This window comes from Lepus europaeus, chromosome 18, assembly GCF_033115175.1.
Source record: "Lepus europaeus isolate LE1 chromosome 18, mLepTim1.pri, whole genome shotgun sequence".
Lineage (NCBI taxonomy): Eukaryota > Metazoa > Chordata > Mammalia > Lagomorpha > Leporidae > Lepus > Lepus europaeus.
This window is the reverse complement of record NC_084844.1, coordinates 47,410,875-47,432,537: the sequence shown is the minus strand read 5'-3', so window position 1 is coordinate 47,432,537 and position 21,663 is coordinate 47,410,875. Positions and strand designations below refer to the sequence as shown.

At 62.2% G+C, this 21,663-nt stretch overlaps 1 protein-coding gene across 1 annotated transcript; it reads left to right on the top strand.

Moving 5' to 3' along the window:
- Positions 1 to 5,465: 5,465 nt before the first annotated feature.
- On the top strand, positions 5,466 to 20,596 carry MNT (MAX network transcriptional repressor). Its single transcript, XM_062216114.1, has 6 exons — positions 5,466 to 5,919; positions 10,960 to 11,539; positions 11,998 to 12,039; positions 12,163 to 12,274; positions 16,748 to 16,940; positions 17,125 to 20,596. Exons 1-6 carry the CDS (start codon positions 5,847 to 5,849, stop codon positions 17,886 to 17,888), a joined length of 1,764 nt encoding a protein of 587 aa, XP_062072098.1. The 5' UTR covers positions 5,466 to 5,846; the 3' UTR covers positions 17,889 to 20,596.
- Positions 20,597 to 21,663: the final 1,067 nt, after the last annotated feature.

Here is a 21,663-nt window from a genome sequence, read left to right as displayed (position 1 = left end):
TAGCAGAGAGCTGGCTCAGAAGTGGAGCAGCCAGGACTTGAACCGGCGTCCATGTGGGATGCCGGCACTGCAGGCAGAGGCTTTGCCCAGTACACCACAGCGCTGGCGTCTGTGATGACTTTTTGGGGTCATACGCTAATGCTGATCCTGAGCACATGGGATGATGTGGAGGCACAGGGAGCTCACTGCCCGCGGGCCTGGCACTCCCATTCGGTGGCTTAGCCTCCCTGTTTTCCTGATGAAGTCTTCACTCAGGCACCTGTTTCGAGACTTTGTGGCGTCTCATGATTGTAAATAATACTTTGGTGAATATCTTTGTATAAAAAGCTTTACACATTTTTCTTGTTGTTTTAGGATAAACTTGTAAGAGAAATCCTGAGGCAGAGGATCTGAGTCTCCCCCAGGGCAGCTGGCCGGGTTCCCCTCCCCAGAGTGCCTGTTTTCGCCATACCTTCGCTCTCTCTGTGAGGCTGGGTTCTCAGCAATTCTTTGCCAATTGGTAGGCAAGAAATTATTTCACAGTTTGAATTGCATTATGGTATCAGCAAGGTCAAACATCTCCTTGTATTTATATATCCGTATGTTATCTTTAGTACTTCATATATTTCTGTTTTGTCAAATTAAAATGCGCGGCTGCTGCTTTTCTCCCACGGGTTCTGTTCGGCCACTTGCAGGGCTGACTTGCCAGGACTTCCTCCATGGTGGCCTTGTGCGCCTCCCCTCCCCCTTTGTCATGATGTTAGTTCGCACATTTGGGAACTTCAGAGGTGATCAGATCTCTCACACAGTGCCTTCCCATGTCCTTTGTTTGCATCTATGGGTAGAAAACTGCTTACCGCCCTAGAGTAGAAAACAAAAATGGTTTGTCTATATTCTGGCTAATTGTGATGAGTTATTCTTGGTTTTGTTTTTTACAATCAGCATTTGAATGACGCTGGTGTGTGGTGTGGGCTCTGTGTCTCCCTGATGGGGACAGGGACTAGGGCTGGGGGAGGGGTGTGTCCCGCGGGCCCCAGCCTGGAAGTGGAGGAGAGGCACAGGCCAGCAGGCGGCTGAGGTTGACACAGGTCCTGGTGCTGCCGAGATGTAGGCTTTCCCTGTGCCTCGGTAGGAACCCTGAGCCTCTGGGCAACCCCGCCCCCTCCCCGAGGCAGCCAGCTCTTGTGAGAGTGTCCGTTCAGGCATGGACAGCCCGTCTCCTGCAGCCTTGGTTTGGGAGTGAGCTGGGGTTGCTGGGAGAGACCTTCGTCCTCTCCGCCAGGCACTGGTCACACTGCAGCCTGGCTGCCCTGGGAGGGGCCTTCCCTAGGGCTGACATCCCCCACCCACGTGGGATCCAGCTGGCTCCTGACTCATGCAAGGCTCCGCCCTTCTTCACTGCCCAGCCCTGCTCCCTTAACCTGAATTGATTTACTCCTATAAAGCTTCCTCTATTTTCCTTCACAGGGATAACCGAAGCCCTCATCCTTCCCACTCCTGCCTGGGTCTCACCCGCTGGCAGGCACAGCCCCCCGGCCCCCCAGCCCCCGCCCCGACTGACCGGCTTGGCTGGCCTCTTGGGTTTCTCAGAAGAGTGTGTGGCTCCTCCCTTTCTGCTTGTGAACTCCATTTCTTTCCTTATTACTCAGTGTCCACACCCATAGTGGCTGCTGGGATAAGAATCTGCCCCTTCCCCCGGTCACCTTCTCAGGCCAGACACAAGCAGCAATGAGGGCTGACTGCCCGCCGGGCCCAGCTGGCAGCTCATGGCCCCTCTGCGCACCGCTAGGCAGACTTGGTGAGCATGCCTGTCGCTGACTGCAGGAGGAGCCCACGCCCCTCTTCACCCATTTCTGGGGGGCTTTCAGGCTGGACTGACCCAGAAAGTCAAGGACACTTGGGAGCTTTGTGACCTTGGATAAGACACTGCCTCATGGGAGGTCAGGCTATGACATCATGGGAGGCAGCGAAGAGGGGAGGTGGAACTTGATTGTACCTGTTCTGGGAGCCCAGGACGTGGAGCGGAGAAGGTGGGTGAGGGCTTCCAGGAGACCTGGGCTCTGTGAGGACTGAATGGGTGCCTCCAGGTGCTTCACCTACCAGGGGCTTGTCAGGAAGCGAGCAGTTGGCCTTAAGTCCACTCAGTTCCTTTTTATCTCTTTGGAGAAAAACATTATCACCTGGGAACCCTACCTTCTAGAATGAGTCTGCAGGAGCCCCGTGGGTCCTTGCGCAGTCATCCTGGCTCTCGCACTACTCCCAGCGGGCGGCGGACAGCAACTCTCACCTTTACCAAGTATTGCTGTGGGGCTGAGTGCTGCTCTGTGACCTTTGACTCTACTCTGACCTGCCAAAGGCCACTGGGCCTTGACTACAAGGATACCTAGCCCAGGGCCTGGCTCGTGTTAGGCACACAATAAATATTTGTTAAATAAACGCCTGCTGTGTCCCTGGATGTATGTCTTCTGCCCCTGCTTCCTCACCCGTGGCTGACTTTTGCTTCTGGTTTCGCTTTCATCGTGATGGGTGAGAAGCCCCCTGAGGTCACCTACAGAAGACGTGGGGTTGGCCCAGAAGTCTGGCACGGCTCCCGGATCTCCCGTGAACATGTGCATGTCCCGCTTCACACCGCGTTTCTTGGAAGCAGCCAGGGACCTGATTCTCACAGCACCCTTGGAGTTGCATGTGCTAGCTGGGGTGCGAGGTGGACGCTAGGAAGATAGTCGCTCAGTGCGGCCATGTCTCTGGCTCCGCCTAACAACTGAGGGAGGTGACAGGATCTGAACGGGGCGCTGGAGTTCTCACGACTTGAGGAAGATGACAAAGTGGAAGTCCGGAGGCAGTGCCCAGTGACGGTGACCCACGTGTCCGCCTGCCCTGCGAGTGCTAAGCACTGAGAAGTCAGGAAGGAGACTCGGGGACAGTGTTCTGCAGGTTCCTGGCCTTTGGGGAATTCCCCAAAGCAGCCTGGCCCTTCTGCTGGAGCATCAGAAAGACTCCTCTTTCCCTGGAGTGAATACAATTGCCAGCGAATCGTCCCTCTCTGGCCCCTTGGGAGCGGAAGCTGGGACTGAGACGGTGAACAGCCCTCCGCTTTGTGCTCCCCCACTCACTGCACCCCTTCCATGGGTGTCTCCTACCCCTACTGTCCACTCTCCAACTACAAAAACCTCGGTGGATGAGAACTTCAGACTCCTGCAGGCAGTAACAGGCCCCCCAAAAGCCTCCTGTCTAAGCCCTGGCTTCTGCCTAACATCCCCTGGCTGCTGTCCCCATGTGACCCAAATAAACATGGTCATGTGAAGGCAGGAAGGCTGTTTGTTTTAAATAGCAAGCATCTCCACTAAGCCCTCGAGCAGATGGGGTACTGGGGGCAAGGAGAGGCTGGCTCACCCCACTTGGAGCCCCCGCTTCTCCGCCCCTGCAGGAAAAGCTCTTCAGAACCCTGCCTTTCAGATAGATGTCCACTTGCTGTCGGCCAGCCAGTGAGTGAGTGCCTATTCAACCTGGGAAGGCAGAGAGGCACGCTGGGTGGGGCTCTGAGCACAAGGCAGTGCTGACCCCCAACAGAATGAGAACCCGTCTACGGCCATGGCCATTTGGCCTCCACGCCCAGCTTATATATTGCCTTACAAAAAGCCCCAGGCTGTTTTCTCCGTACGGAGTGGGGCCAGGCCACAGCTCACTTGTGGCAGGTGGCAGACACCTTAAAGGAAGCTGTGTGCCGACCAGCACAGATGCAGCTCTCCCAGGACCAGGGCGCCCACCCCACTCTGGAGAACTGATCCCCTTCCACTCCATCCCGCTGCCCATAAGCAAAATCCACAGGACACTCAGTCCCAGATGCGTTAAATATGCCAAGATCAGAGGCTGCTGTTCACGGGACTCCTGACTTCCAGGGATTTCTGTACAGGTTTTCGCTCTGTGGGTTGCACTGTGGCCGTTCCAGCAAGTGTTGGCCTGTGTGGGCCTTCTACACCAGCTCTCCTCCAGCTAGTGGGAGAAACAGGAAGATACCCCTGAGGCGGCATGCTTCCTGACTATGCTGGTGGGGTCCTGAAAGCACATCGCTCTATCCGGGGACTGGTTATCAAAGGAGGGGCCTAGGCTGACCACTGGACATCCACCAGGGCGCCCCAAATATGCCTTCAGCCGGCCAGGACAGGTCAGCCAACCCCAGCGGCACCGTGCGCTCCGGGTGGCCTCTGCCGGGGCTCAGCTGAAACCTGCTACTGCTGTTGTAGCCCCAGTCACAGTATGCCAAGTACCGCCGCCACTTCCTGTTGGGTGTTTGGATTTTTCCTTTTTTTTTTTTTTTTTAACCCCAGAAGTGGCTGCTCTCCGCCTCCCCAAGGGGCTGAATGACCTTAGACAAGTCCTGTCCAGTCCCTGGGCCTCAACATCCTTATCTGCCTGTGAGAGGCTCTGGGCCAGCCGGCCACGAAGGGGTCCCGGGGTCCACGGGTCCACGCCCTCGCGCCCAACGCGGCTCCGGCCCGCGCCCCGCCCGCCGCCCCGGTCGCCCGGGGGGCCGGGCTTCCGCCCTCCACGTTGTTGTTCCCGGTCTGGGCCACGCCCCCGCGGCCCCGGGCTGCGGGCGCTTCTCCCTGAACGGGCCCGGCCGCGGCCCTGGAGCAAAGGCTGGCCTCTGGAGCGGCACAGTGGGCGTCTCCACCCGTGTCAGGCACGCGTGGACAAAGACGCGCGCTGAGGAAAAGCAAAGAGAGACTCGACTTCGGAGACAGGGTAGCGGAACGGAACGGGCAGGCCGGGGCTTAGCTGCGGGGCTCCCGCGTCGGGGTGCCCCGCGGCGTCCACCCCGCGGCCCCATCCGCACCGCGGCCGGGCCCCTCGGACGCTGGCCCTTTAAACAGCGGGCTGGCGGCGCGGGGTGTCCATGTGGAGCTGCTCCATGCCGTGTTGTCCTGCCCGCCCATTGGCCCGCGGCCCGATGACGTCGCCTAATAGGATGCGAACGCACTGCGGGGGGAGGAACGGCGGCAAGACGCGGAGCCGGATCGGCGCTCCGCTCCCCTCCGCCGGGCTCCCGCCGCCAGCCCCGCCCAGGGGCGGGCCCCGGGGGAATTGCAACAGCCGGCGGGTGGCGGGGCGCGGGGCCCCGGGAGCCGGGCCAGCCCGTGCCATCCGCAGGTGTCCCTTGCTGGAGCTCGCAGAAGTCGTGAGTGTCCCCTCCGGCGGAGACCGAGCTCGTCGCGAACGCCCCGCGCACGCAGCCCTCCGTCAACCTGTGGCTCGCGGCCGCGCGGGGCGGGGCAGGACAGCGGACACGCGGCGCGCGGAGCCCCCCGGCCCGCTCCCGGCCACGTGCGCGCGCGCCGGCTGCGGGGCGGGGCCAGCGCCGGCCCCGCCCCCTCCTCGGCGAGGCGCCGCGGCCCTGCGGGCGGGGGCTCCGGTCCGGGCTTTGGCTGCGGCCCCGGTGTAGTAGCGGGGGCGGCGGCCGGGGGCAGCGCGGCTCCTTCCCTTGTTGTGTGTGTCGGTGCCTCCTCGCCATCTTGTTGCAAAGCCCTTTCTTGTCGGCGGGACTCCCGGGGGCTGCGGGGCGGGAGGCATCGGAAGGGAGGAAGAGAGGGCGGGGAAGCAGAGAGGCAGTGCCGCCTCTTTTTTTTTTTTTTTTTTGCATCGATTTTTTTTTTAAATTTGCAAATTTCTATTTTGCAAATATTTTGGGAGACATTGATTTTTTCCACCCGTGCTCCCCCGTTCTCGCTCGCGGAGTGCGCCGCGCCGCCCAGCCCTGTCGCCCCCCGGAGGTGAGCCCTCGCTCCCGCCTGCCCGCCAGCCTGACCGGTGCCTGGCTCGCGGGCCGCAGCCTCGGCCCCGGCGCGCCCCCGGCCGCTCTCGGCGCGATGAGCATAGAGACGCTACTGGAGGCGGCCCGCTTCCTGGAATGGCAAGCGCAGCAACAACAGAGAGCACGTGGTGAGCGGCCGGGCAGGGCCCCTGGGGCTCCGGGGAAGGGGAGGCGAGTGACCCCGGCCTCCGAACCCGCGCGGAACCGCTGGCACGGCCCCCGCCCGGGCGGCCTGCGGGGCCGGACGTCGCGCGGCTGCCGGCCGGGGGCGCCGCCCGAGGAGGAGAGGTCTGGCAGCGAGATTAATTAATGAATTCATTAGCATGCAGCTAGGGACCCCGCTCCTGCGGGCGCCCCTCCGGCCCCCGGGCGCCCCGGGGCGCTCCCGCCGCACGGGCCGGCGGCGTCCGCGGTAACGGCAAGGCCGTGTGAGCCGGGGGGTTGGGGCGAGCACGGCGGTGCGTGGGGGTGGCAGACACGCGTGTGCGTGCGAGTGTGCACGGGCGTGTGTGCTGGGAGCCTCGGGGCGAGCGGACAGACGGTCGTGTACACGGGCGTGTGTGGAGCGCACGGGTGGGCGTGTGTGTAACGAGTGGGGGTGGGGATTACTCTACGCCGAGCGGCTCTCCGGCTTCCCCGGCCCCGCGTGGAGGGTGCGGGGGGCGCTCCCGGCAGGTCGGCGCGCCGCTCGGGGCGGAGGCGGCCTTTGCAGAATGAAATGACATCGCGTGTCTTATGATCCCGGCCAGCCCCGCCTGACCCCGCCTCCCAGCGCTGGGCTGGGTCGCGCGTCAGGACTTGGGGTGCGGGCCGCGCTGCCCGGGTGTCGGCGGGAGGGCTGGCAGCGCGCGGGGGGCTGCCCCGGCCCCCCCTGGCTGCGCCCCGCCGTAGCCGGTGTGGAATGTGGCGTGTCTGCGCGTTCCAAACCCGCTCTCGGCTGGAATGTTGCGTGTGCCAGCGTTCCAAGCCCGTTGGTTACACCGGGTGGTGACGTGGACGGACCCCGCCCCCGACCACGTGCACGGGGGACACTCCCGCTGGGGACGGCGCGGCCCGGCCCCTCCTAGCCGCCTCGCTCTCGGCCGGGGGCGGGGCCTGGGCGGGGCCGGCGAGGGGCCTTGCGCCGGGTTGGGCCCCATCCCTGGCCGCTGGGCACCACCCGGGGCGGGCCTTTGCCCTGCTTAGCAGGAGCTGAGCTAGCCCACCTGTCGGTTCTCGCCCCGAACCTCCTGTTTTTGATCCTAAGCTGTGGGAATACCTCAGAATCGTAGGCTGACAAAACATTTAGAGCTAACATCTTTTCACTGCCATCCCCAACCCCCCAACGTCCTCACCAGGCCTTTCCCGGCAGCACCCCTGACCACGCTGTGGAAGCAGACAGGCTGAGGAGGGGGCAAACTCTGGCGCCCTCTCCGCAGCAAGAAGCGCCGAGGACGAGGACGTAATGCCTGCTGTCCCCGTGCGCCCTTGGTGGTGGTCCCTAACCTCAGGGCTGCAGAGACCGAGGCCTCTGGTTGGAGCGCCACAGTCCGGGGGTGGTGTGCGTGCAGTCCCGGGGAGTCCTGACCCCCAGAGCCTCTTGGCCTGGCTGTTGGCGATGGAGAGTGCTTCGCCCTCCTTTCCTTTCTCTCCGTCTATTGTTGCTTCAATGATGAGTCATGCAGGAGGTAGTAGTGTGTGTTGTGTGCGCGCGCGCCCGCAGCCAGTGCTGCTGCGGCGGGCGGGGGGGGGGCGGTGAGAGCGAGAGCAGAGCACGGGCAGGGGGCGGAGGCGCTGTGGGTCCGCAGGCCTGCTCCGGCTGGCCGCCCGGCCGCTCAAGGTCAAGAGTCACTGGAGATATGTGAGACCCAGATGCTTGGATTTTGCGGAACTGATGGGCTGGGACATCCGCTGACACGCTCCGCCCCCTTGTCTTTGGGGTCCCTAGCCGGGTCAGACAGTGGGCAACGCGGGGCGCTGAGCTCCTGTCTGTGGCCCAGTGGTGGGGGGAGGAGTGTGCACAGGGTTTGAAGAGATGGAGTCACCGCTGCCACCGTCAACACAATGCAACTGGAGAGCGCCTTTTGTGCACCAGGCGTGGTGCTGGGGGCGAACACGACTGATCCTGCTACTGCCCCCAGGAGATGCACACTTCACCCTGGCCTTTTCCAAAGGCTGGGTGGCCATGGGGGAAGGGAAGGAGACCCCCCCACTGCCATCCCTCCTGCCTTTTCCCTAGTAAGTGAGGCCAGAGCTGACCAGGAAGGTGGAAGGGATTGCCATGTGCAGCGCTGCCAGGAGCCCCAGCAAAGCTTTTCTCTTAAGGAGTTTGCAAAGCTCTGCCCTGTCACAGTGTCTCAGATCAAGGGGCCTTATGGGATGGGTGGGTGCTGGAGAGCTGGGTCTCCCATACCAGACCCACTCCCAACAGTTTAATCTCCAGAATTCATTTTCTTTTCCGACCTGAGGCTCTGTCCTCTGACTTGGGACAGGAAGAAAGGGAGAGAAGGGGGTGGCACGTGAACATGCTGGCTGAACTGGAATCCCCTTGTCCTTTCCCCCTTTCCGGCTCAAGGGTGGGTGTCCTGACCTAGATCACACGGCTTGTGCACTTGATGAACCTGAGATTGAGAGAGAGAGAGGAGCATAAAGCCATTGATTCTGGTGCTCATCAGGAAGACCTGGCTTGGCCATTCCTAGCATCCATGGAACTGGCTTGGATGGGAGGGGCTGGCTGTGATGTGCAAACCCTCCTGACACACACTGCTGCTGGTCTCAGCCTGGTCCTGCCTGCTGTGCCCGGCTCCCTGTTAGCTGGCATACAGAAGGGGAGCAGTCCTGTGCAGATTCAAGGCCAGCCCTTTGCTGCTGAGACCCTGGACCACAGGGGGCACAGTGTCTGTGCTGTTGACTGGGGACTAGAGCCTTGGTCCCTGGATCACTGATAAGTTCTCTGGGGGCAGCCTCTGGGGAAACCCAGGGAAGGTGCGGGAATGTGAGAGAGGGTGTGCACTGTGAACACAGCAGGGTGCTCTTTGAAAGAGCCTGAACACAAGTTGCTCCTGAGGGAGGCCCTGGCTACTGCCAGTTCGCTTCCCCTCTTAGGCAGTGGCCCAGGAAGGAATCAGAGCAGGGGAGGGGGCAGAGATCTTTGATGCACTAGATCGGCCTGAGATGCCCCCTTCTTCAGCAGCAGGCAAGCTGTGCCATGCTGGCCTAGGTCCCACAGCGCTCTTCCTCCCCTGCACCTGTGAGGTATACCTGCCCGACTCTGCAAGAGGCTAGGTGAGGAGGAAGTGGCTATCTCCTAGGTGAGCCTTGGAGTTGAGCCTGTGGCTCAGTGGTTATGGCACTGCTTGGGTCACCTGCATCCCACATTGGAGTGCCTGGTTCAGTCCTGGCTCCACTTCCAGTCCACCATTCCTGCTAATGTGTACCCCAGAGGCAGCAGGTGGTGGTCCAGCTGCTTGAACCCCTGCCACCTGTGTGGGAGACCCGGATTGAGTTCCTGACTTCTGGCTACATCCTGGCCCTGCTCTGGCTGCTGTGGGCCTTTTGGGAGGCAGTGAAACAGTGGTTGGAAGATCTCCCTTTGTCTCTTTCTGCCTTTCAAGTAAGGCAGAAATAAATTTTTAAAAATAAAATATGAGAATACGGGGTTTGACTTCAGTCTGGGTTCTCAGAGCACCTGTGCTTGGGACATGGGGCCCTGTCTGTCCTCTGCTTGTGTATGGTGGAGCAGTGGCCCTAAGGCTAATGAAAGTTTGGGTCTTAAGTCAGTCAAAGGAATGGAGATGGGGCTGTGTGGGGCCCTGAGTTTGAGGACCTCACCTTGGGGGCAGGGAGGGAGCGGGGTGGGAGAGCAGACAGGGTGTCCCGGCTGGGCCTGAGAAGGGCTCTGTAGCTGGAACTCAGCTGGCTTCTGTGCCATTGTGGTTTGTGGGGAGCTGGAGTGCAGAGAGCTGGTTTTCTGTGTGGCTGTCAGCATGCCTGTGCCGGGGGCAGGGAGGGAGGAGGCCCGGCATTTCTCCTTCCTGCAGGCCAGGGGGGACACGGAAGAGGCCTCCTGACTGGCTAGCCCTTGGACTGCTGGAAACCGCCGAGCGCCCCCCCTCCGGGCCTTCCCCCTCCACTTCCTCCTTTGCCTCTTCTCCTTTGCAGCAGGGCGGGGCTGGGAGCAGGGTTGGCTCACTCTCAAGTTGTTGATTGGCCAGAGGGCCCTAAGGACTCAGGTCTGCTGGGGCCTCTGAGCCAGTCAGACTTGTGGGGGGGCAGTGATGCGCTCCCACCTGTTTGGGGTGTGTCTCCCAGCCTGTTAGTCAGCAGAGGGTGAGGGCTGGCCTGGGGGCTACAGACCAGGGGCACGCAGGGTGCAGCTGCCTGCTCTTGCCCTGTCTGATCCCTAGGAAAAAGCCCAGCTTCTGTCCACCTCTTTCTCCAGTTTGTGCTGGAAATGGTGGGCACAGGGGGCAGGGGCTGGAGAGAAATGAGTTCTAGCATGAGAAGGGGCAGGCGGGAGCCAAGTGTGTGTGTGTGTGTTGAGCGATTCGCTGAAGAAAGCAGGCCTTGAACCCTAGCTTGGGAGTGGGCAATGCGTGCCTGTGATGTGGGCTCTTGCGAGCACCCAGGCAGATGGGAATGGATGTGAGAAGACTCCTAGTGAGGAGGTGTTGACCCAGCAAGTACAGGGCATCCGCTACAGCGTCGGGAGATTTGCTGTGTGACCCTCAGCGGGTCACTGTGCCTCTCTGGGTTTCATTGCTTCTGTCTGTGAGACGAAGGCCCCGCTTGCCCTCCAGCAGATACCGGCTTCCAAAGGAGCCTCCATTGTCTTGTGGTTACCGAAGTCTTTTGTGTGCCCATCTCTGCCCAGCTCCGCAGCCCTGTTGCTTCCGACTCTTCCCTGCTCACCCCTGCACCTCCAAGTTGCCCTGCCTGCTGCGTGGTCTCTGGCAGCCCCTGCTCGGCCTTCCGGCCACCCGGTCCTTACCCCGCTGAGTGGTTCTGTCATTGTGTGTCCTCCTGCCCCCTGCCCTGGACTGTGAGCCCCCAGGGGCAGGCACAGGGGTCACTGAGAGCTGTCTGGGATGGGGTCCAAGGATGGCTTAGGGCCAGAGGACAGGTGAGGCTGGGGCCCAGGTCCACTGGCCCTGCTGAGACACCCCCTCCTCCCCGTGTTCTCTGCATAGAGGAGCAGGAGCGGCTTCGCTTGGAGCGGGAACGAGAGCAGGAGCAGAAGAAAACCAGTAGCCTGACCAGGCTGGCCCATGCCCTGCCTCTGGAGGAGCCCCGCGTGGAGGCGCCACCACTGCCTCTGTCGCCCCCAGCACCCCCGCCGGCACCCCCTCCTCCACTGGCCACTCCCACCCCACTCACTGTCATTCCTATTCCTGTAGTGACCAACTCCCCTCAGGCGCTACCCCCACCCCCACCACTGCCACCTCCAGCCCAGCCTCTGCCCCTGGCGCCTCGCCAGCCAGCCCTGGTGGGCACTCCTGGACTCAGCATTAAGGAGCCAGCACCCTTGCCCGCCAGGCCACAGGTGCCCACTCCCACACCCCTGCTGCCTGACTCAAAGACCACAGTCCCACCCACCGGCAGTCCCAAACCTCTGCAGCCCCTGCCCACACCCATCCTGACCATAGCACCACACCCTGGCGTCCAGCCTCAGCTGGCCCCCCAGCAGCCACCCCCAACCACCCTCGGGACCCTGAAGCTGGCACCAGCTGAAGAAGTCAAATCCAGCGAACAGAAGAAGAGGCCCGGGGGGTGAGTGAGGGGTGGCAGTCGGGGCTGGGGGCTGGAGAGGAGCGTGCAAGAGAAGGGGCCCTGCCAAGCTAGCCATCCAGAGGCCAGCCCCACCTGCCCGCCGCCTTCTCACTGTGTCTCTAGCCTGGGAGTCAACTGCTGATGTCCTCTGACCCCTGCAGCACTGGGGTTGGTTTATGACATTTCCAAGCCTTTAGCCCGAGTATTGGATTGTGGGCCCTTTGGATAAGGACTGGGGTCACTGGCAGCTTCTCTGAGGCCCAGGAGCCCTCCTGTGGCCTTGCGGTTGGGTGTGTGGGATGAAGGGTTCCAGGGGCTGGGGATCTGCCACCTCTGCTTCTACAGAGAGAATGTTGGGGACAAAAAGCCTGCCGCTCTTGGGGATTGGCGGTGGGGTAGGGGTGGGGTGGAGGTCCGGAAGGCCGCCTAATGCGTCCTCCTGTCTGCCTGGGTTTCAGGATCGGAACCAGAGAAGTCCACAACAAACTGGAGAAGAACAGGTGTGTGACCCCGGGCCCGCCCCGCCCGCTCCTGGTCCCCTCAGGCTTGCCCTCTGTGCGTGCCCCAGCCCAGGCCTCTCCAGGCCCCTCGGCGCTGGCTGACCCCTCGCTCCCTCTCCCCAGGAGGGCCCATCTGAAGGAATGCTTTGAGACCCTGAAGCGCAACATCCCCAACGTGGACGACAAGAAGACGTCGAATCTGAGCGTGCTTCGGACGGCGCTGCGGTACATCCAGGTACGGGGGAGGGCAGCGGCCGCGCGCAGGGCGCCAGCTTCCTCCCCACCTCGCTGCGGCTGCGGCCCCGCCCCGCCCTGCCGCTCCGCCGGCTCCCCCGCCCGCCTCCACGCGGGCGCTGAGCACATGGCCCGGTGACGTCAGTGGGGCTCCCTGCCCGGGAGGGGGCGGGCGGAGGGCGCGCGTGCGCGGGGCGGCGGCGGCGCTTCCCTCCCCTGCGCCGCGCGCCTGGGCCCCCGCGCGCGCGCCCTGGCGTCCCCGAGGCTCGCGACGCGCGCTCTGCGGTCTCGCTCCGTGGGGAACCCGAGGCCGACCCCGTTTCTGGGCGCCTCCCCGCGGACTCAGCCTGCGTGCGGGGGTGGGAGGGGGCCCCGGGCGTGGTCTCCGGTCTCACCGCGGGCCTGAAGCGCCCCCTGAACGGGTTACTGCCCTCTGGGCGCGCGCGCCGAGAAGCCACGGCCCGGGTTGGGGTTGGAATGCGGCCGTCTGCGTGGGTGATGAGTAGCTCCAGGGCCACCGAGCCTTACCACATTACGCCTCCCTCCCTCTCGGTTTATACAACGGTCTCTCTCAGGGCCCCCGAGCCGCGCGCCCCCTCCCTCCGGCCCTGCCAGATAAGACCGTTGCCATGGCGGCCGGAGTTTCGGTTTCCCTGGAAACCAGCGGAGGGTTCCGCGCGCCGGGAGGCTGTGGGGGATGGGGCGGGCGGCCTCGGCCGGCTTCCGCGGAGCCGTTGGGGCAGGGGAGGGACTTCGGGCTCCCTGCCGCGTCGCGGGCGGGGGCGGGAGCAGCCTCGGGGTCTCCCCGTCGGCTCCCTCGGGGAGCTCTGGGGTGCCGGGAGGCGTCGCGGCCCCCGCGGGAGGAGTGGCTAGGAGGGCCGGCCCAACGAGGAGCCTGAGGCGGGGCGCCGCCCCTCCCCCGGCTGGCTTCGACTGCGGGGTCACAGCCCTGAAGTAACCGGAGCCTGACTCGCTCGGGGGGCGGAGGCACCGCTTCGCCGTGGCGCCCGGCCGCGGCGCCCTCCCTGTCCCGCGCGATCGCGCGCCTTTCCGCCCGCCCGCCCGGCCGAGGGGGAGGGGCTGGCGCGTCTCCAGGCTGCTTCCCGGCAGCCGGCAGGGGCGGGACCAGGCCGCGGATTGGCCGGGTCGGCCGGGGGCGGGGCCCCAGAGCGCGCGGGGGGAGGGTGCGACGGGCGGGCAGTGACGCAGCAAAGCCGGTCCGCGTGGGTGCGCGCGTGCTCCGGGGGGGCGGGGCCTCCGGGCTGCGGAGGCTCCGCAGGAGGCTGAGAGAGCCTGACTGGCTTATTTCTGGAGTAGTTTTTGCAGAATTTGGGCTTGGGTGTAGGTTACTGGTCCTTTTGCAGTGCTGTCTGGAGAAAATCTCAGCCCACATGCTATGATGCTTTCTATGCATATCCGGCTTAACTCTCCTATAGGATATTAAATAGGAAAATAATTGTTCGTCATGGGGATGTTGGGAGGGTTAATTGAGATCGCCTCTGTAAATGATTGTTAGAGCAGTTCAAACATGGACTTAGTAGGCATTTTTGAGACACGGAAGCCGCAGAATGAAGCCGAGTAGGCAGTGGGGTGGACGCCAGGCTGGCTGTAGTGGGACGATCCTGGTGCCTGATTGGAAGCAGAGGCAGTCGGAGATCACGAGACTGAGCCCTCTGTTTCGCTTTAGCCAGGTCCTGGATCTAAGAATACAGTGCAGAGCAAAGAAAAGTGGGTCACCGACCGTCTGCGTGGGTTTGGTTTTGTGGTGGATTATAAACAAGCAGACTTGCAGGGTTCCGTGCTGTGAGGGCGGAATAGACACAGGGGTGGCAGTCCCTGTGCTGAGGAGTTGGGGAAGCTGCAGGTCATCAGAGTGAGCCAGGCTCAGTGGAGGGCAGAGAGCCCAGCGCGGGGCCCACGCATCTCCAAGAGGAGGGAGCAGGGTGCATTTTGGAAGTACAGTATGGTCGGGAGCGTTGCCCTGTGGGGGTGTGGACAGCAGGTGTGGAAGCTGCAGGAAGGCCTCCAGCCAGACTCCAGAGTGCCCTGGGGGGTGGGGCTGAAGCATCTGAAGACAGCCATGGTGAAGTGGACAGAGACCGGAGGGTGTGTCCAGGTAGTTGGAAAAGGAAATGGATTTAATTTGAAGCACAGTGGGCTGAAGTTGGGGTCAGGAGAAAGTTTCTGGGGCCTGTAGACTGGTGGAGAACAGAACTAGGTGAGAAGAGGAGGTTTGGCCCCTGGTTCTTGGCTCCCAGGCCCCAGGCTGCAGGCCCCTGCCCAGGGGGCAGCAGCCAGGTTGAAGGAGCGCTGACTCCCCGGGGCCTGGTGTGAAGGGGAGAGCAGGTCTTTCCCACTCCACCTTTCTGGCAGCAGTATGGGGAGAAGTGGAGATGAGGGTTACACTCAAAGCCAGGGTGACAGATGAGGCCAGGCCAGAGCAAGGCTCTCTCTGGGCACATGGCTTGAGGTGTCTTTCACTGGAGGGTTTGGGCCAGGGTTCAGAGCCCAGTCAGGAAACGCTTTGGCAGTGTGGGCAGAACTACCCCTAGGGAGTACTGGGAGAGGGGAGGACACTCCAGTCTATTGGGTGCTGGGAGGGAGAGCAGCTACGGGACAGGCAGGGAGGTACCGGGTTCCACACCTAGCCCTGGGCTCGTAAGCCTTGGCGGGGGGACAGGGACCAAGGGTGCAGACAAGAACTTCCTGGGTGCAGTCCGCATACCCATGTGCAGGTTGGACAGGGAGCGTGGACAGGATGTATTGGGAGGGAATCAGAAAGTCCCGGGCTCCTGGCTTCAGCCTGGCCAGCCCTGGCAGTGTGGGCATTTGGGTAGTGAATCAATAGATAGACTCTCTGTGTCTCTGCTTTTTAAATAAATTAGCATTTTAATATTTTATTTATTTATTTATTTTTTGACAGGCAGAGTTAGAGAGAGAGACAGAGAGAAAGGTCTTTTTTCCGTTGGTTCACCCCCCAAATGGCTGCTATGGCCGGCGCGCTGCGCCGATCCAAAGCCGGGAGCCAGGTGCTTCCTCCTGGTCTCCCATGCGGGTGCAGAGCCCAAGGACTTGTGCCATCCTCCACTGCCTTCCTGGGCCACAGCAGAGAGCTGGCCTGGAAGAGGGGCAACTGGAACAGAATCCGGCGCCCCAACCAGGACTAGAACCTGGGGTGCCGGCGCCGCAGGCGGAGGATTAGCCAAGTGAGCCGTGGCGCCGCCTTAAGATTTTATTTTAACAAAACGTGTAGGATGGATGCTGAGAAGGGCTGAGGCCCGAGGCAGTACTGGTGAGGCTTTAGGCTGGGAAAGACAGGGTGTGGGGGAGTGCAGACTGGGGGCAGTCAGGGATCAGAGGGTGGCTGGAGGAGCCTGTGGGCTCTGCCCTAGATGTGTCTGGCCACCTCGGAAGCCAGGCGCTCACGAGCAGGTCAGGAAGGGTAAGAGCACCTGCATGGTGTGGTCCACGTAGCGGTCACCACAGCCAGCAGGGAGGGCTGTGAGGTCATGGAGGCCCAGGAAAGATGGTGTGTGGGAGGGAGCTGAGAAATGGGTTGTGAGCTGGCCCTTTAACAAGTCTGGTGCGCGGGGATGCTGCAGTGGGGGCCTGGAGGAATGACAGGGAGACGGCAGCAGGTTGGGTAAGGGAGTGCCCTCCTAATGTTCTCAGGGACCTGGGTGGCATCAGCATTGCAGGGAAGGGCCCATGGGGAAGCCGTGGGGAAGGACAGAGGCCTCGTGAGGGCACTCAGCTATTGGGCACCCCAGGAACCATTTCTCAGCGCCCATGCAGCCTAGGTGCATGTGTGGAAGAGGTTTGGGGGTGTTGGCAGCCTGGGGACTCTTGGAAGGTTGCAGACAAGGCTGTGGGGAATGATGGGTGTAGCATGTGAACTGGGTGATGTCAGGGGCCTGGGCGGGCATCAGGGCCAGTACCCCAGCTCAGAGGAGAGGCGAGGTGCACAGCCAGCAGCGCTGGGGACGAGATGGAGGCAGAGTGCAGGATGGGCCACGGAGGGGCTCACAAAGCCAGGTGAATGGTAGACGCGTGGTGCCGTTCAGGGTCTTTGGGGGATGGGTTCTAAGGAGGGTAGCCTGTCACAGAGCAGGGTGACTGGTGGTGGAGGCCTCTGAAGAGGAGCACAGGGCGAGGTCTGTATGGCGAGGGGCCCCATACTCGAGTTGGGGCTGACCTGGGTGTGCACCTGAGTCCACCGCCCCCAGCAGAACCTTGGCCTCCTTCCTGGTCAGCACGCTCAAGCTGGCTCGAGAATGAGGCTGCTCAGAGGCCCCCAGAGGGCAGGGAGGGCACTGCCTTCCACTCTCCCACCCACCAAGTGGTCTCCATGGGCCCTGGTGGCACACACTTGTCCCTGTGGGCCAGCTGATGTGACAGGGAGGGGTGTTTTGTGGCACGCTGGGCACTGGAGCTGCTGCTCAGGGTGTCCTGCTGTCCCGGCCCCGCCCCGCAGTCCCTGAAGAGGAAGGAGAAGGAGTACGAGCACGAGATGGAGCGGCTGGCGCGAGAGAAGATCGCCACGCAGCAGCGGCTGGCGGAACTCAAGCACGAGCTGAGCCAGTGGATGGACGTTCTGGAGATCGACCGTGTGCTCCGGCAGACGGGCCAACCCGAGGACGACCAGGCGTCCACCTCCACGGCCTCTGGTGAGCGCTGGCCCCCTGCCCTCAGATGGTATCCCCTGCACCTCAGATTCCAGCCAGCTCAGCCAGGCTTTCACTGCTAGCAAAGACCGCCCCCCCCCAGCCCCATTATGGATCCAGACCCCCTGGCTTTCCGTGCCTGCAGCCACTGGTTTCTAACCCGCTGTCTGCTCGGTGTTCCCCACAGAGGGTGAGGACAACATAGACGAGGACATGGAGGAGGACCGGGCAGGCCTGGGCCAACCTAAGCTGAGCCATCGTCCTCAGCCAGAGCTGCTGAAGTCTGCACTGCCGCCCACCAGCACTGCCCCTGCACCTCTGCCGCCCCACCCCCACCCGGTGGCCCTGTCCCCTGCCCACCTCCCTGTGCAGCCGCCACCTCCGCCACAGCAGAAGACCCCTCTCCCAGCCCCTCCTCCCCCACCGGCCGCCCCTGCCCCGGCCCAGACACTGGTGCCAGCTCCAGCCCATCTGGTGGCCACAGCTGGGGGAGGCTCCACGGTCATCGCCCACACGGCCACCACCCATGCCTCAGTCATCCAGACTGTGAACCACGTGCTCCAGGGGCCAGGCGGCAAGCACATCGCCCACATCGCCCCCTCAGCCCCCAGCCCTGCTGTGCAGCTGGCGCCCGCCACGCCCCCCATCGGCCACATCACAGTGCACCCTGCCACCCTCAACCACGTGGCTCACCTCGGCTCCCAGCTGCCCTTGTACCCGCAGCCCGTGGCGGTGAGCCAGCCGGTGGCGGTGAGCCACATCGCCCACACCCTCTCACACCAGCAAGTGAACGGCACAGCTGGGCTGGGGCCCCCAGCCACAGTCATGGCGAAGCCAGCCGTGGGGGCCCAGGTGGTGCACCACCCCCAGCTGGTGGGCCAGACAGTGCTCAACCCTGTGACCATGGTCACCATGCCCTCCTTCCCGGTCAGCACGCTCAAGCTGGCTTGAGAATCAGGCTGCTCAGAGGCCCCCAGAGGGGGCGGGGGAGGGCACTGCTCTCCACTCTCCCACCCACCAGCTCCATACATTCCAGCCAGGCCCAGGCCCGCCCCATCCACGCCCACCCCCAGGCCTCCTAGGGGAAGGGGGTGCAGAGACTCTGAGCCAGGGGAGGGAGGGGCCCCCCCCAGGAGTTGGGCGCAGGGCAGGGGTGAACCCGCCGTGCTAGGACCTGATGAAATGACTGATGAGGACGCTCTGGTGAACCTGCCACCTGGTTGGGCCGGGTGCCACCCACAACGCCGTTCCCGCTCCCCACCCTTCCCTGCAGTCAGTGCGGAGCGGACTTGGTGATCTCTGACTTCTCCCTGCCCTGCCTGCTTTCTCGTGCTGCTGCTGCTGCTGCTGCTATTGCCGTCTTGTGAGGCGGCCGAGCCCGGCCTCCCGCCCCAGCCTCAGTGTTTGCCCAGGCCTTCAGAAGGGAAAGGGGGAGGGGCAGGGCCAAAGCCACTCAGTCCAGGAAGCTCTGGCGGCTGGGGGTCCTTCCCTCGGCATAGGTGGCGGCTCCTGGGGAGCCTCTGCCGTTGGTGGGTGCCCAGCCTGGGGCCGTGGGACTCCGCTGTAGTCGCTGTGAGTCCTCATGGTAGAAACTGTTGAGAGTGACTCTCCCGGCAGTAAACTAAGCCCAAGAAGGGCTGCCCCCTGCTTCGGCCTCTTGACCTTCAGGAAGGGCTGGGTGTGGGGAAGGAAGGACTTGGCTGCCCTGCCCTGCCTCCCACCGCATCCCTGCAGCCTGGGTCTGGCCTGGGAGGAGGGTCACTGTGTCCCCATCCCTGGGTTTGGCTCCCGACTTCTGAAGGCAGCAGGGTTCCATGATCCTGGCTCGGTGCTGTGTGCTCCCTCAAGGGATAGGTGGGCCTGGGTGTCTGTGGACTTGGGTGCCTCCTGCAACGGGGGAGACCTAGACCAGCATCTGGTCTTGGTTTTAGGAGCCACCTTGTTGAGGCATTAGGAAGTTAGATCCAGGAGCTTGGCCAAAACCCTGTGCGCACACATACCCTCACCCCCACCCCCAGATGGGCCCTGGGGGTTCATTGAGAAAGGAGCAGGCCCAGAGTAGGGGATCCAGGGCCTCAGAGGCTGCTGCTCCTACTCCAGCTCCAACCTCTGCCTCTGTCATTCCTCCCCCAGAACACCCCACTTCTCCAGCGGGCAGTTCTGAGGGTGCCACCCCTCCCTCCGAGAGAGGGCGTGGCCGAGCCTGGGCTTGGGGAGCGAGGGGGCCTGTCTGGAGGATGCTGCTTTCCCAGTCTCTGCCCACGCAGACTGCTTCGGCTTCTCTTTCTATGTGGATATTTATTACAAGTGGCCTTGTGTCAGACACACACTCAGTTACACGCGCATGTGCACACTCAGCTCCCCACCGGGACACACACTCACCAGTGGCCTTTCAGGGTGGGGCGCGAGCGAGTGGCCCCAGGTGTGAAGTTTGTGTCCACCAGCTGGCCCCCAGGCAGCCAGCACAAAGTTCTTGAGTAGCTCCTTCTGAGTCAGGACTGCTTTTCACCCCCTTCCTGTCCAGGGGACTCCTCTGTCTGTTGCCTCTCCTGGTGGGTGGGGCAAGGACAGCCTGCAGTGGGAGCTGTCTCCCCACCCCTCTGGCGTAGCAGGCCCCCCCCCCCCAAGCTTGCTGCCCCCTCCTCCACTGACACCCTTGCTCTAGGGGGCTGTTCCCATTGTGACAATGGCAAGAGTGGAGTCTGGGGCAGGCTGAGCAGCCCTGGTGGCCCTGTGTGTGCCCAGCCCACCCCCGCAAGCCTGCCACCTCCCCACTGATCCTGAGGCCAGTTCCAGAGCTGAAGCTGTGGCGGCAGCCAGGCGCCCCCTCGGGCCAGCAGATACCTCATCATCCACCCGCCACCCCTCTCCCCCCCCCCGCCCCCAGTAGTGGGGGCCTCCAGATTAGTGCCGAATGACTATGTCCAGATTGGTGATGATGGGTGTTGTTGCTGTTGTGTTGTCATTGTTGGTGAACGCTGTGACGCTGTGTGCCCTAGCGGGCAGCCACCACCCAGCCCTTCCCTGGGCATCTCCCCTTTGAGAGTGCTCGGGCCACCTGGCCTTGTCCAGTGGGACTGCCTGCGCCTTCCCTCCTTAGTCCTTCCAGCCTGGGACACACAACACACACACATGTACACACACACATCTTACCTCTCATGCGTGTTTTACCTGTTGATGTTTAGAGTGGCTCACTGGCTGGGAGTTCTTACCTCGGGGACAAGGGGAGGTTGGTTCCTTGGGGGGCCAAAGAAGGGCAGGGAATGCCTGGAGGGTAATTGGGGGGTCACCGTGACCCCGGGCTCTCTCCAGGAACAGCTTCTCCCCCCATCCCAGGGTCCCATCCCCAGTCCCCAAGGAGGCGGCCCTCGTTTACAGTGAGGACTCGGTCCCTGTGTCTCCGTTTCCTGAAATATGAACGTAGTGACCCCAGATGTAGAGATTTTTATGTGTTTGGATACATCTGCTGTGTGGGGGGAAAAAAGACTACAAAAACCCTAATTTTGTACATATTGTATTTTTACTATTGAACTGTATTCTAGTGGCTGTTCATGCTCCAAGACTTTAGGTATTGAGACATGAATACTACCCATGTAATAAGCACTTGCCTGGAATAAAATATAAAACTGAAATAAACCTGCACTGAAACCTGAGACGGAGCTGCCAGCCTGCAGCGTCTGGTGCCTTTTATTGCAGAAGGAGGTGGCGCCCTGTAGAGAAAGACTCCAGCCTGAAGCAGCAGGGGCACCTGTCCTCCACTTTGGTGTTCCAGGTTGGATGGTTCTAATGTCCAGTTTGATCCTTAAGCCTCAAGTTCTCAAACTGCAGTCCTCTTCCTTGTACTCTGGCTGCAGTGTTTTATACTTCCTTCAAGCCATTTCCACAAACATTATCTTGTTTCATCTTTTAACAACAGCCCAGCGAAGTAAATAAAGCCAAGAACTAGCCCTGCTCCCTTTCCGGCAGATAAGGAACAGGTTTGAGGTGGCCCAGTGACTTGTGAAGGTCGCGCAGCTAGCCGGGCCCTTGTTGGCATTGCAGCCGTCACTCAGGACACTTCTTGCCCTAGCATTTGCCATCTTTGCCGCAGCGCCTGTGCTGGAACCTGAGATCGGGTGCACAAGGTAGAGGGGAACAGCCCTGGGACCTGGGCACAGAGGGCGAGGCTTCCTGAAAAGCCACTCAGAGTTATGGTCAGGAGCACATGGGCAGCTGTCATTCAAGGAAAAGAACAAGAAGGAAAAGAGGCTGGAGGTCAGAGGCCAAAGAACCCTGTCTCAGCTGGACCTGGAAGACCTTCGTCCCCACAGAGGTATCTGTCCCCAGTGCAGGGGAAGCAGCCCCTTGGCAGTGGGGAGAGGGTGGAGGCAGGGAACAGGGAGCTGGGCCCAGGTATATGCCAGGCTGCTGCTTGTCACTGCTACTCCCTCACCACACCTGTCCAACTCCAGCCCTAGCAAAGGGGACTGGGACGCTTTTCTTCCAGGGATAGGTGTGGGGTGGTTACCCTTGAGGGAGGGCGTGGTAGCCACAAATGTCTGACTTGTTCTCTGATGGAGGGTGATCGTCCTCACTGCTATGGAAGCACTGGTCCTTTCACTTGTGAGGTGTGCGCTCCCTCTACTGGTAGTTCTAGGAACGGCTGGGTCACCTCCAGTGGCCCACTGGCACCATCTCGGGGAAGGGCTAGGGCTAGGGCTAACCCTTCCTGGTGGCCCATGTGGTG

Bases quoted from the DNA above. Each gene is read 5' to 3' on its own strand.
- MNT (XM_062216114.1), top strand. From the start codon at position 5,847: ATGAGCATAGAGACGCTACTGGAGGCGGCCCGCTTCCTGGAATGGCAA. The intron at 11,540-11,997 runs GTGAGTGAGGGG...CCTGGGTTTCAG, and splicing joins CAGAAGAAGAGGCCCGGGGG to GATCGGAACCAGAGAAGTCC. The intron at 12,275-16,747 runs GTACGGGGGAGG...CCCGCCCCGCAG, and splicing joins CGGCGCTGCGGTACATCCAG to TCCCTGAAGAGGAAGGAGAA.